General features: G+C 40.0%; 1 protein-coding gene across 3 annotated transcripts in view; it reads right to left on the bottom strand.

Moving 5' to 3' along the window:
• The window catches only part of LOC131787478 (E3 ubiquitin-protein ligase rnf213-alpha), a 71,250-nt gene that overhangs the window by 21,516 nt on the left and 35,346 nt on the right, over positions 1-14,388 (bottom strand). For all 3 annotated transcript variants that reach the window (XM_066165818.1, XM_066165819.1, XM_066165820.1), the window contains 27 exons: positions 14,175-14,348; positions 13,692-13,800; positions 13,442-13,613; positions 12,997-13,192; positions 12,470-12,585; positions 12,049-12,243; positions 11,576-11,698; positions 11,243-11,360; positions 10,270-10,505; positions 10,091-10,173; positions 9,580-9,713; positions 9,090-9,185; positions 8,840-8,965; positions 8,220-8,386; positions 7,710-7,932; positions 6,867-7,222; positions 6,276-6,434; positions 6,028-6,175; positions 5,640-5,728; positions 5,395-5,530; positions 4,853-4,960; positions 4,541-4,626; positions 3,436-3,621; positions 3,083-3,221; positions 2,432-2,647; positions 1,661-1,797; positions 758-1,272 (listed from right to left, as the gene is read on the bottom strand). In XM_066165818.1, the coding sequence (XP_066021915.1) occupies positions 758-1,272; positions 1,661-1,797; positions 2,432-2,647; positions 3,083-3,221; positions 3,436-3,621; positions 4,541-4,626; positions 4,853-4,960; positions 5,395-5,530; positions 5,640-5,728; positions 6,028-6,175; positions 6,276-6,434; positions 6,867-7,222; positions 7,710-7,932; positions 8,220-8,386; positions 8,840-8,965; positions 9,090-9,185; positions 9,580-9,713; positions 10,091-10,173; positions 10,270-10,505; positions 11,243-11,360; positions 11,576-11,698; positions 12,049-12,243; positions 12,470-12,585; positions 12,997-13,192; positions 13,442-13,613; positions 13,692-13,800; positions 14,175-14,348 (4,543 nt within the window). The remainder of the gene's footprint in view (positions 1-757; positions 1,273-1,660; positions 1,798-2,431; positions 2,648-3,082; positions 3,222-3,435; positions 3,622-4,540; positions 4,627-4,852; positions 4,961-5,394; positions 5,531-5,639; positions 5,729-6,027; positions 6,176-6,275; positions 6,435-6,866; positions 7,223-7,709; positions 7,933-8,219; positions 8,387-8,839; positions 8,966-9,089; positions 9,186-9,579; positions 9,714-10,090; positions 10,174-10,269; positions 10,506-11,242; positions 11,361-11,575; positions 11,699-12,048; positions 12,244-12,469; positions 12,586-12,996; positions 13,193-13,441; positions 13,614-13,691; positions 13,801-14,174; positions 14,349-14,388) is intronic.

Below are 14,388 nucleotides of genomic sequence, written 5' to 3'. Positions count from 1 at the left end.
CTAGCAATTGCTGAAATAGACCTGGTTTTTTCAAGTCACTTCACACAACGTTACTTTAACTATTGCCCCCAGAACTACAATTCTGAGTAACACTAAAAATGCTTTAGGACTACGCCAAAAATTGAATTGGTTTAATGGATCAGCAAAGATTACAAATTTAATGTTCGTTTCAATCCATTATTGCTTTGTTTATTAAATAGATTGTAAGCTTTAGGCGATGAATAACCCAATCAATCCACCCTTGTCATTCTCGCAGCTTCCCTTACGACACCAGAGAAGAAGATGGTCACAACTTTAGGATGCCGTATGAATGGATTGTCTTTCGTAGCTTCTATATCACAATGATCTCTGGAAAAAGGTAGCGCATTACTCTTACACTGTCACAGCAATAGCAAAAGGAGAATGATTCTGTATGTCTTAGAACAACTCTTCTGTTGTTCGCAAATTTCTAGGTGTCCGCTTCTTGGTACCAATCAGGAAGGAAATACCAAATCTCTTCAATTACAGGAAAATAAGCACCTTAATCAATACCTTCCCGCAAATTTCTGGAGATATTTTGAGGAAAACACCAATGGTACAATCGGATGATTGCAATATTCAAGTTAAATTTGGAGATTTTGCATTCGCCTTCCAAATATGAAGAAAGGCAAATTTCAAACCTTGAAGGCTTCGATTGCACCTTTCGAAAGGTTATAGTCCTTAAATTGAAAGACTTGTGAACTTTTTATAAAATCTCAAAATGTTTCTCTTTACTAACCCCCCTGAGTTTGGTAGTTATCTGGTAGTAAATCCAAAAGCAGCTCAATCCTGTGAGTTGACCTTTCAGCTGATTCCGTTTCGCTCTCAACCCTACAAGCAGCCGCCTGTACACAGTTACGAAGAAGCTTCACCGCCACTGTCACCACTGGCATGGCGTCATCTTCCTCAATGCGGTCTCCACTAAAAAGCTCACTGATGGGACGATCGGTGAGTTGCTCGATGGAAGGAGTGTGCCTACTGGGTGGACGAAGCTCATCAATGTGAGCGGAAATCCATTTTCCATCCTGCAAACCGATAAAGTTACGACATCCACCAGCAATTCTTGGCAGCTGCGTGATCAGCACAATGTGGACAGCTTCCAACGAAGACAAGTTGAGCATTTCAGACGCGTTTGTTCGTTCTTCCAGGAGAATGTGTTTTGCACACGCAATCAGGTTGAAGTTTTCATCTCCTGAATCACACTGAACCAGAAGAATGCCAGGACATTTTCCGCCGAGTTGTTCAAAAAAAGTTCTGCGAGAAAAAGATAACGGTTCGTTTCAGTTGTGAAAAAATTGTACACATCATAAACAAAGTTATTTGAGACGTCCAAGGTGAGATACACTTAAAGCTGTCAATGTGTTAGCCACAGAAAAAATTCGCATATACGGTGAGTGGTCTACACGAGTAGAAACTTATCAAATAAATGGATACAAAAAGTAAAGCTCGTAGGCAAAACTTGGGAATATTCCACAAAAGGTCCTTCTCTCCTACAATTTTTCCTTGTAGTTAACAAAAAAGGAAATTCAGTTCACCTCATTTCATGGTTTTTGCCTTTTTATTAGCTCGTTTCAAACATGTATTGGAATTCTGTGGCACAATTAATGTCGTTGCTATGCGCTGATTTACATCAAGCTCTCACCTGACTGAAGCCCTGAATTGTTGTTCTGTTTGAAACTCTAGCAGTGTCATGGAATCCACAGTCGACCGTTCAAAGCCAGTTTGATTGCATATGTCTCCCAAATCGTTCTTAGAGAGCAGACGTGAATGAGTAGTAATCTGAAATAAAGATGAAAATCAGCCCATTCAATGACAAACACTAACAAACATAAAACAAATATGGATATTCTTGGTCTTGCAAGAGCCACACTCATTTGGTTATTTGCCCTATTCATGTCAGTTGGTAATATCACCAACCGCATGAGACAAATACGTGTCGAGGTTCAGCATCACAAACATTTTCTCTGCTCTCATTCTGAACCTCCTCTTGCTAACTTAAAACATTGTTTAATAAGCCATATCCCATTCACAACAAAGCTGAAAGTCTGTTTAAATTGGGGATTCTCGAACCAACTTTTTTTCAACATCAAATTTACCACAGTAAAAATACAAGTTCGTGATTAAGCCAGCCCCATATAAATTTAGTTCTCCAGTTGTCTGTTGCTGATTTTCTTGCGGTTAAATCTGGTTCGAGGAAAATTTTTTTGATTATGGAACATTACCTACAACGCCTTGTAAGACTTTGCACCAGATAAAGGTCTTAAGTTTCACTTAACCACTTTAGAACATGCTGGTATCGTTACTATACCGTTAGGGCTTGTAAATGTTGCTGCTTATGTGGTTTTTAAATCCTCTACCTTACTCAAAAGAGAAGCAAACTATTAACGAAGGACATTGCATTCCCGTCACTAACTTGGATCATGAGCCCCTCCTGACGCTTTTCATCAAAACGACTACCCTCCAAATTGAGCACGTGCGACATGAACTTCGCCAAACTTGAGTGCTGTTGTTCTTTAAAGTAGGCATTCCAGATATAAGGGGATCGTCTTTCTAAAGCAGTGTGAGGAAGGCGAGCAATGGCATCAGGTGAAGCCGTCTCCAAAAGCATCATCTGAGATCGTCGAAGTACCTAGTTAGTGGGAGAAAAGACAACTACAATGTTACTCTGCTAGTCGGGTGAGAGTAAAAAAAATATACTTTACACTACAATCTTCGTCATCAAAAGCCCAATTCATGTTGCAGGCAAAGTATGTAAATTAGGAGTCACATTCAATGTCCCATCTTTCGCAAGCATCTCGGGGTGATCGATAGGAATATCATATCCGTAACAAAATACGTATTTAATGATTCAGTAGGAAAAAAATATAAGCAAATTATATTATGGTAAAATCATTAATCCTCAAACCGATTGCTAAACATACTAGAGCAGAATTTGCTCGCTGTACCGGCGAAGTGTTTCTAACGGAGTAAAAATTTATGAAACTCGCAAAATTTCCTATTTATTAAAATACGCAGAAGCCATCAACATGTATGTATCTTAAAATGACATTTCTGTGAACCTTACTTTCATTTCCCATGTATCCTCTGTGTCATAACTTGCCGGTGATTGGTCTTCTCTTGGAATTTCATTAGAGACTTGCAAGACAATGGAGGGAATTGTATCCTCGTGAAATCCAACAAAAGCGTCTCCGATGGAGTAGTCCCTGTTATAAAACAACAAATTAATGTTAAAATAAACTAACCCACAATCAATAAAATTTTAATATTATGAATAGTTGTTCCGTAGGCTTTACCTTATTACTATTTTAAATTGCGCCTCTTGGGCACCCAAAATCGTGCAGTATTCCGAACACTGCAAAATGCAATAACATTGCGTGTCCCTATAACAAAGCCTCGAAACCCTTTTGTGTACATCACCTGCCACGTCTGCCTTCACCCGAAACCTCAGCAAATTCATTAGCCCAGGTCCGTATTTTCTGTACTAAGTCCTTCTGGTCAGGAGTCAAACTTGTTAAGGTCACAAGGAAGTGTTTCTCCAGGCGGTTGATCAATGGAATGGGAAAGTTGTTGTACACCACTTCCTTTTCAGCAATCACGATTAATCTGAAGAAGGGAGAGTGACTTAAAATTCAAAGCGATGAAAACAATAGGTTAAGGCTCTATGGCTCACTAGCACTGCGTTTGTGAAGGAACACGAAGGAACGAAGATGACGATGAAAACAACAAAGGCTATGGATTGTCTTGAAAACGCAATCCAAGCAACGACTGCGAAGGAAACTACAACGTATAGAGTACATCTAAATTTATTATGCTTTCTGTCTAGCCGCTTAGAGTCGCCAGATAGGGAAGTTCAAGGAAACTTTTGTGACAAAAGAAAAGTACAACTTATAAACCTCACCATTGCAGTGTGAATGAAATAAATCATCTCTTCGACCCACGGTAATAACAAGTAACGAAATGGCGCTAACAGCTGAGCCACAATAACAAAAGGGAGTGAAATTATCAAGGATTATACAAGATATGACTCTAGAAAGACACTAGGAAGACACTAGGAAGACGTTACTCCACACTGGGATACGGAGGCACACTGGGAGAACGTTAGAAAAAAGGTAAATTTTATGGGATATTTTCTTTTTGTTTCCTTACATGAATTTGCTCACCAATAAACACACAAAAAATAACATTTTGACCGAATAATAATAAAATGTTCGTAAAGATCGAAATTATCTACGATCAGCGACAAAATTGTTGACACATTGCCTTATTCAACTCCCTAAAACTTCAAATTTATCTCGTTTGTACTCGTTAAACCTATTCGCCCCTTCCTCCCAAAACAATGTTGCAGCGTGTTTCCATGAACCTTCAGCTACATACGGGCAACATTGAATGAGGAGGGGGTCTTGTCAATGATTTATAGTGTGGAAGGGACAGGAGTGTTATTATACACGTATATAGGACTATTCAAAGATGATGTTTCAACTGATTATGACGTTGATTGTAGCTAATCAGCAAAAAGTCTTACTTGAAGCCATCATCAACACGACATTTGACGCGGTGGGTACCAAGCCCAAGATCCACATACTTCTGTCCTCCAAAGTACACATAATACTAGAAATACAGCATACCAAGAAATAAAACTTAACTTTCCCAAGCCTTTCCCACCGCAGCACATGTACAATACCATTGAAGACACGACTAAACATATACAATAACAGTCACAATACTTTTTAACATGGTAATACAAAGTAAAGCACTTTCCGCTTGGCCCCAACAAAGAGAGGAATTGCGAATGTTAGCAACAAAATGTACAACATTTGCAACAGATATATCACACCTGATTTAGGGCGTCGTATAGGCTCTCGTAGAGACTTTCAAGGTTCAATAAGATCACTGTTCTTCCTGTCTCCATACAAACCTTGATACGATTGATGTTGCGACAAATCTGGACATCAAGTTATAAACGTAAGTTATAAAGTTCAACAATTTACTCTAGGACTCATGCACTGAACACCAGAAACAATCATCTCTCGATTTGCACATGAAACTGAATTCTTTCGTAAAAAAATTTGTTCCTAGATCCATAAATTTACGTTTTCATGCCATCATCGTTTACCTCTCCCACAATCTCTAAAAAACATTTGATAGTAAGTCCTGAGTACACTGTCGTGCCAACTCAAAGACAAGTACTATCATGAAAAGTCGGACACTGACGCAAACTGTAATTAATAAAACTCTGCTAACAGAAATGTGTTATTTCTGAAGTTGAGACTGTAATTAATAAGACTCTGCTAACAGAAATGTGTTATTTCTGAAGTTGAGAGGAGTATTGCCATTCTCGTAAGAAGTAAAGAGAGTCTTTCCTCCCACGCTTTTTACCTGAGTGTAGTCCTGGTCATTTAGAAAACTACTTCCAAAGATGACAACCACATTGTCCGCTGTTCTCAAAAGATGCTGCTGTATTATGGGTAAGGCGGCGTATTTTTCAGTCAGAATCAGAAGGTAACGGTTTTCACTGTAAGACATTAAATTAACATGAAAAGTTATCCCATCACTATTTTATACGACTCGACGACCAACAAACGAAGGAATAAAAAATGGGTTTGGATGAACTGTACATGTACCTGAAATTGGCTCTATCTGCTACGTCTTCCCTTCCAAGACTCGCCTCGATCAATCTTAATGTCGTGGAGGTTTCGACAATGTAGTCACCCTTCATTGACAAGGAAAAAGTCAGGTTAAGCAAGAAATTAAATCCTAAGCCACTGCTAACTAAATTTCCGAGCTAAACATACATGTATCAACCCGGTTAAAATAAAAACCCTTAAATTTTATATGAATAATCCTTTAGTGATTCCATGGATCATAATATCCCTGTATCGAACCTGTCGCCACGATTTAATGTACCATTTTGCAGTGATTTATGATTGGATATAATTCAGTGAAGTGGAATGAACGCAATGTAGAAACAAGTTCGACACCAGCTAAATATTGTTCCATAGGTCAACTTACATCTTTTTCGGTATAGTAGCGTTTAAATGTCTCTACAGGGTCTCCTTCAATCAGGCCACCAAAGTTCCTCCTGATAGCGTGTTCTAGTTCATGCCAGCGAGGTCTCTGTTGAGATTTTGCAGCGATTGCGTACACCATCTTTACGAGGCTTGCGTAAAGAGACAAAAAAGCGTATCACTTCGAGCGCATAATTTAGAAGTATAATCATCATAAAAGAAGCGAGCTATATACGCTCTCAGATATCAAACCTGTAAAAGTCACGAAGACCAAAAAATTCTTCTTTGCCACATTTTTTTAACGTTGCAAAATGTTTCTGTTCCCTGTAAAGTTCTGCATATCCAGCGGCCAGTGGAGATATGAGAGGCAGAATAAGAGCTTTCACCACTTCATCCGTGGAGCAAATTCCCCTAGAAAACAATACTCAAATGTGTGAAGGAGGGTAAGGAACGTCTGTTTCCAAACCTGACTCAGAACCACGGAGGACTGACTCAAAACATTGCGAAATAGCACCTGAAAACATTCGGGGGAAGTTTTCTTCAATAGATTGGGAATTTGCCCGTGTTGTTGATTATGCTGTAAGTTATTGGCTAACATCGATTTTCGAGAAAACTGAGATATGACCACATCAAAGTGGATGGAGGTACTATAATTTTATCTCTAAAGGCCACCATTTTTAACGGAGATCAAAAGCCATTTGATCAATTTTATTCTAAAGTGTCTTTACCATAGTTATGAAGGTCTTCACATGGTCCAACGAAACTAGTTGTGCGGCCGCAATAACGTTTTCCCATAGGTTAATATGAGTGCCAAAGCGAAAGGATACCAAAAACTTCACTTACATAGCACTGTCTATAAGTTCTTCCTCGCTTGGAACCCCACGCGACAGCATGATTCCACGGTTCATTTTGGCGGGATCCAAGGCCCAATTTGAGATTCCAATGAAAGCCACGCGCTGCGGTTTCTCGTCAGTTTCGATGACGTCATCTGCACTTGTTACACCATCTTCGAGTAATGGATGTAAAGTTTTAAGAGGCATGAGAGGAGAGTCTTCCGCCAGACCAACCTCATCAAGGACTACAACCGAAACAAACTTGTCTGGATTTGTTCCTTCCTGTAACTTGCTACACTGCTTGAAAGTCGCCACGATACCCTCAGGGGTTGAAAGAGGACTGCACTGATATGATGCCATGTGAACCTACCATGAAATAAATAATTTTACTGTCCTTAAAAGCGGACCTTGAGGTAAACACAAGCATGCTACGCATACAACACTTTTTGGGAAGGAAAGGATGTTAAAGGCGCTTGGTGTGACTGAAATTAATATCCTCTTCAATTCCAAAACGTAGAGGAGAAATATTGTGGATAACGCGAAGCGCGTAGAAACCTCTGGTGACCAAACGGCGAATGATTTACTAATATCCCCAAGAGATTCAACTATCTTCCATGAAAGTATGCTGGTCACCATTCGTACTTTTTGGTGCAAAAAGAAGCTGTTATAGTAATGTGTCTTGACCAGGTTAACATGATAGCCCAGCCAAAGCTCAAACTTGAATGAAACTAGGACATTGACTACTGTGAGATTAACATATCGCCTACGAATTCCCATTACATTGATCCTAATTGCTCTCCACACAGGGAAAGAAGAAAATAACATTACAGTGTATCTGAAATGGCCATAAAACCTGCTTGAAGGTCTTGAATAGTGACGATCTTGCAGCATAACCTTGCATGTTATCAGCAACAACATTCTTAGCCAAAGATTTTGAGCTGCCCGGTTTTCCAACCACAAACAATGGAATCCTGAGCTCAATGCACACCACCATCATAAAAACATTTTCGCTCAAGGCTGCGTTGCGAGCAATGTTGGGGCCGAGTTCCAACTCCTTTAGCACAGCTTTTTGACAACTAGTACAAACAAAAATAGGACACATGAGATAACTTGCTTATTTGCATCTGGTAAAGAACTAGCGTAGGGAAACTCCATAACTCTTATCCTTTTGATCAAACCTCCGCCAACACCACATAAATATGAACCAAAACCTTCTTTGTCTTAACAACATACAAGGTTTACAACATTCAGTTGACTGGGCGCAATAAATATCTTTCTTTTTGAGTACGTAAAAGGTCCAAAAAGCTGGGTCATTAATTCTTTCGCATGAAGTAGACCTCGTTGCATTAGACTTTTCTCATACCTTAAAATCTCACTGTGTATCTGCTTGTGACCACCTGGAAGAAAACATGGCGCCTTAAAGCTGCGTGCCACGACGGTGCGATATTCTTCCCGCCGCTCCTGAAGTTTGGCATGATAACAGACACCAATGGCGAGTACCAGGGCACGGGTGAGAGGAGTGATTGAATCCTGCGGAATATACAATATCATGACACTTTTAAACATAATTCTTGCGGCCCCACAAACATAATTGGACTTCCTCAGTGATACACTCACCTATTTGTGGTTTGAGTAAGATGATGTCCTATAGCACCAAATTTTCAGTAATGCATTCTAGACCGTTGTTTTGTAGGATCATAAAATAATTCAATAAGGTAAATCCGAAGTGCCCAAAACGAGGAGCGTTTTCAACGTTTACCCTTTTTGGTCCAATTTTCATGCAAACAAACTGACTATCAAGAAACATTTCCACCGGTTTGAGAGGGTTTAAAAACTTGAAAATAGTTCATTCTGGCATTCTATGGGATTGTTTATGACCCAAATCCTATTTTCGATATAATTTTATTTATTATGGCACAAAATGTCAAATAGCTTTATTACCACCTCTTCCTCCACATCATCTGCATTGACGTCTAAACCTACCTCCCTTCGTTGCTTAGCGGTCACCTCTTTCATAAGTCTACCGAGTGTATGCACGTGCTTATAGAACCAGTCCATCACTTGCATGGCTCTCTCCACATCACGAAGACTAACAAAGCTGCACTCATCCTTGATTAAAAAACAAAGGTTATTCTCTCTTTGGGCTTGCACCGCCACCGTGTGATTCAAAAAGCAATTTATAACACTAATGCATCTAATGCGCAAAAACAGTGTTTTAAAACTTTTCACTTACCGATTGATCTCTCATATATTTTTGCGAGGCTGCCAGAACTTCAGCAACTGCTTCTACCGTCGAAGAGTTTCCTTTTAGTTGTCCTTTGTCAAGAATCTGTCATAAAAACAACCGAAACACAAAATAGTGAAATCAAATTGTATGAAAAATAGCCTTGGGATGAGTAAGGTGACGTTTGCTATCTTCAATCGTGGTTATTCCTGAAGAAAGAATAAGACAAAGCAACAACCCTACCCTAGTTTGGTGGACTGATGTTTCATTTCTTTAAGTATTTATCCATAAAATCAGAAGGTTATTAGTATCTAAATGCCATACTTCCTGTTCTCCAGCCTCGTACCATGATTCAGAACGATTATTTGAAAACGTTCCTTCAGCCCTCTAAAAAATGTCGCGCATTTCTAGATTCATTTCCTTGACAATTAACGGCTGATAATTAACGGGTTAGAAAGACCTTCTTTTTAGTTCAGGAACACTGTTAGAATACACTTACGTAACGGCTGACAATTTGGTTAGTATACAGTCTTTCTTCATCTGCTTTCAGTTGACCAAAATCCCATACCAACGGGCGCATGCTCCCTGGGAGGGCGTGTACACGGTAGACGAGATGACGTAATGGGATATTACCTGTGGAGAACAATTATTACTATAGACTGATTTCCAAGCAACAGTTTAATTTACCACTATGCTTTACCGCATTTGCATGTGGGACACAATGTCCCTGTTCTTGACCGCAACTATTTTATGTTTTTTCAGAGCGTAACCCAACTTAGATGATCGGAGCCTGTCGTAACTGCCGGGGGTCAGCCAACAGGGAACTATCGATGGGCAGTTGCCTGGTAGGAAAGTTCCTCCCTTTTCAGGAATCTTTCAACATTGAAACTTCACAAAGAATTCTGAACAAGGCCCCACCTGTGATCAATAGATTCGTTAACACTCCTCTTTTCACAGAGTCAATTTTCTGACAAAATTCTAAGGAAATTCAACCCTATAACGTCCCTCACCCAAACGATCTTCTGATTCATCTGTTTTAACGTGATATCCAAGACCAGCTGACTCCAGCTTGTGAATCATCTCGTCTCTGTGCCTAAAAATACATAAGGAAACAGCAATTTGCTCTTACCATTCATTTCTACGAAACTTTGCGCTTAGTTAAGCTTAGAGCGAAAGACACATGTTTTACCTTCTATAAGGATTACAGGCAGCAATAAACTGCAGCCTTTCTAGCCCTTGTCCAATAGGCCGGCCATTGATTCTTCGGTCCACCATAACTTCCTTAATCATGGTCAGTGCCTCAGTAGTGTTGGCTTCATCAAAGAACAAAACCGTGTCAATGTTCTTTTCTTGATTTGTGAGGGCCATTTCTTCTGCTTGGTGAACTTTGAGTTTGATGTCTTCGTATGTTGTGCCACCATGAACCTTGAAAAGAAAATGATGTATGACGAAAGTATGATAGCATGTGTCATTCAATCCCAACAGAAAGGAGTGCATATGATGTCTTGAAACTGACGTAGCTCTTAAGTAGGTGTTGTTGAACTTATTTCTGGGGAGATTCCCTACCACCAGAAGGAGCAATGCTGTCATCTCCCACCACAAGCAGCTCTACTGTCACGGCCAAAGTCACTACCACAACCATAAGCAGCAGGAGCATCAACAAAACTATAACTAACAGCCCAACTCTTCCAAACACCATCAGCAACAGCAACAGCAGCACCACCCCTGAACTCTACAGAAATACCCCCACTCTCCCCATTTTGCCTTTACCGTTACCAACATCAGTATTACCACCATCCTCACAACAACCACCATCTGAACCACAACCACGGAAAACAGCACCATTAAAACCATCCCAATCTCCATCGCTACCACTAGGCTGACCACTACCATCACCATCAGGATGAGCTCGTCACCAAAATTGCGTGATCACTACCTCAAAAGCTTCGCCATCTGCACCAACACTCGTATCACCATCGATACAATATTCAGAAGAGGAGCACCACCAGCTTTATCATCACCGAAAACTTCCACCAAAAGCATTTCATCACAATAGCCTCCATCATAATCAAAAACCTGTTACCCACCATTATCACCACCAAAATATGGTGTCGGTACGCTGCTGGTAGAACTAAATATTCGAAATTTAATCATCAATTTACCTTAAGGAGAAGCATGTTTCGGGGTCCTTTAGGCCCTGCTTGTAGGCCGCACATGTATCGAATGAGACGGGTCTTACCACAACCAGTCTCACCCATCACGATCACAGGAATGTTGCATCTGTAAATGTTAAAGCCCAGAAGTGAGTGAAAACCAAATCACTTTGTCAGACAATGGCAAAATAGTTTTGGAAAAGTGTTTAGAGTTTGTGTTCGATCTTTGTCAGTTTCGTTGCCATTTAGACTGAGAGTTGAATTTGCTCCGACCCTTGCATAATCTAACCATAATTTGTGGTCACAATGAAATGGGAATTCAAAGCAATATATCACCATCACCTGAATCTCATATGAATAGCCAGAATCTTCTTGACATTGTCTGTAGTTAATTCATAGGCTCTGTCTGGATCGTACAACCAGTTTACCCCCATCACAGAACATAACTGATTTATCTTGCCCTCCCTAAAACAGAATGAATATGTCATACAGAATTCATCACTATGGAACAAAGTGTCACGTAGGAAATAAAAGCTTTGGTGAAAATCTGGCTTCCCTTCTAGGAGGCACAACGAGGCCAGCAGAACTATCCCCCTAAATGCCGTACGCCATGGATCCCTTTTCCAAGAATTTTGCCAATCTTACCACACACTTCATAAAAAACAATTTATCAATTACGTCCCTTGAACATTTCAGCACTGACTTTCAACCCTATCAGAAATCCTGAGCGTTGACTCCTAAAGAACCAGGGTTAATTGTAATAACTCTGTTTGAAAGACAAATAGCTAAAAATGGGTTTACCGTCTAGCACTTACTTTTTGGAGGTCTCCATGTTTGTTGCAAAATGGACACCTTGGGCCCGCAGACCATCTCGTAATTGCCTGGACATTAAACCTTTCTCCAGAGTTTGACTTGTTTCTGGGTCAACAACATCACCAGCAAAATTGACGAAGAAACCAAGAAACGTCAGAGTTATGTGGTCTTGGTTGAAGAAAAGGTATGGATGAGGACTGAATAACAAAAGAACTATCATGAGACAAACTGCGTACAAAACATGGGCGATTAAAAGCGAAGAAATAGTCCTTTTCTGGGAATTTTATCACAAAATGAACTTGCAATACGATTGCTGCTTGAAAGTTAACCTGTCTAAGTTAACTCATCACAAAACAATTGGCAACAATAATCTAGAAAAATGTGGCGTTTTGAATTATAGCAAAAAGATAGTTAAGCTCTCACCTGCTTTCCCAGCGTCTTCTAGGTTGAAACTGTTCGATCTCTTGTCGTTCAAGCTCTGCGTTATCCTCTGTATAGAATACAGTGCTCTCTTCCGTCAAAGATGGAGTAGCAAAATCCTTAAAGTAAAGGAAATAACTCTTCATGTACTTACTGCTGATGAAAAGCCATCAAGGGATGTAATAGAACTCAGAAGCTCCACTAATCAAGGTAATGAATTAAAACCCAGTATCCGAGTTCTTTAGTTCCGAAGACTTGTCTGATTAATTGATAAAGAGATTTTAGTACAGACTGCTAAAACATACATTGTAGATAGCGACATTACATGAAAACGACGAAGTTGACACGTGCAACTAATTTTGAAGATAAAAGCCAACGTCTAAGTAAAGAAAACTTTCACCTTTCCTCGGCTATACACACATCATTCTAAATAACCTTTGTGTAATAGTTTTTCTCTGCGGTAACTGTCCCAGAGTCACCAAGACGCTATAAGAAAGTTGGGTGAGCGAAGATTTGAAAAGCCAGCCTACCCTTGACATTTGTATCATAAAGCGCACAACAAAAGAGCGGAAGCCTTCAAGATTCGGCACGTTGAGTCCTTCTAAAACAGCCCCCATTAGCTGCATGTTACAATAACAACTCTGTTCACAGTCTCGGAGCTGCGAGTTCAAGAAACTCACAAAATGACGAATCTCTGACCAAGAGGGATCAGGAATACCGCAATTCCTGCAAAGGAAAACGGTAGTAAGTAACCATGAGACCAAACACGTTGTTTAAACAACCTTCAACAAGGAGGAGATTTCATTCCTTCCCTCTATGTTTTTGCCTAAGCGTCAAGTTAGAAAGGGACGTCTCCCTTACAAGAAACCTCTCATATTCTAATTTTAAATTGTTAATGTACCTTTCACCTAAGAAATAGTCTGCAAACAATATCTTTAACAAGTTAGAGCATCCAATTAGGTACATGAAACAAACCTTAGAAGGAGCATAAGGCATGTCATTTGATCTTCATCAACATTTCTTGGCGAAAACGTAAAATTGTCAAGACTCTTTCCTTCATTTAACAGTTTGAGATATTGATAAACCCTCTGGAACGGTGTGTTTCGAAACTCTTTGACGTCAAACAGTGGATTACAGTCCTGTTTATCTGGAAAAAAAAATTCAAGGAAACTCACTATAGAATCAGCTACTAATTGATGTTTGAAGTAGAATCTCAGTTCAATACCTGGAGTATCCTCTAAACGGCAGAGAACAGTTCTTGGAGTTTGACACTGAATAGTTGGTAGCAGGTCATAAAATGGCCGCTTAGACATTGTGGATTTTCCAGATTGTCTCTGAAAATCAAAAGAGTGGTAGACATCACAAGTAGAAACAGTGAAGGACACAAGTTACTTTCCCTAAAGCAACGGATATTTAATTCACTTCTTGAACCACCAAGATTGCAACCCATGAGCTTCCAGGCCCCATGCTCTAGGAGCACTCGCTTTCCACCGGTGGGGCACGGGTTGGATTTCCAAACTACATAACTTCACAAGTGGGTAACCTCTCTTGTTTGATCTGTATACTCCTTCCACAAAATTTAGCCTCTGAAATTTTAATTCACCGACGAAACAATGGACGAAGAACCTCTCCCTGATTGTGCTACTTCATTATTCTGTTGATTTATTATCCATAGATGACATTCTCCCTCTCTCACTTATTCACTCACCCCTTGACTTTGAGCTTCTTCCTCCCTAGTGAAACCCATGGGTAGGGGAGCAGCGGTCGTAATCTCAAAGATGTACAAGTCTGTGCTTCGTCTCCTCCACACTCTCCCCATCTTGTCACAAAGGTAGCCGAGGACAAGGAGATTGAAAATAAGGGTCTCCAAGCCCCGTCTCATCTAAAAGGAGGACATAACATCTCATAAAATATTGAGATAA

Source organism: Pocillopora verrucosa, chromosome 4 (assembly GCF_036669915.1).
Source record: "Pocillopora verrucosa isolate sample1 chromosome 4, ASM3666991v2, whole genome shotgun sequence".
Lineage (NCBI taxonomy): Eukaryota > Metazoa > Cnidaria > Anthozoa > Scleractinia > Pocilloporidae > Pocillopora > Pocillopora verrucosa.
This window is presented reverse-complemented; position numbering and strand designations above follow the sequence as displayed.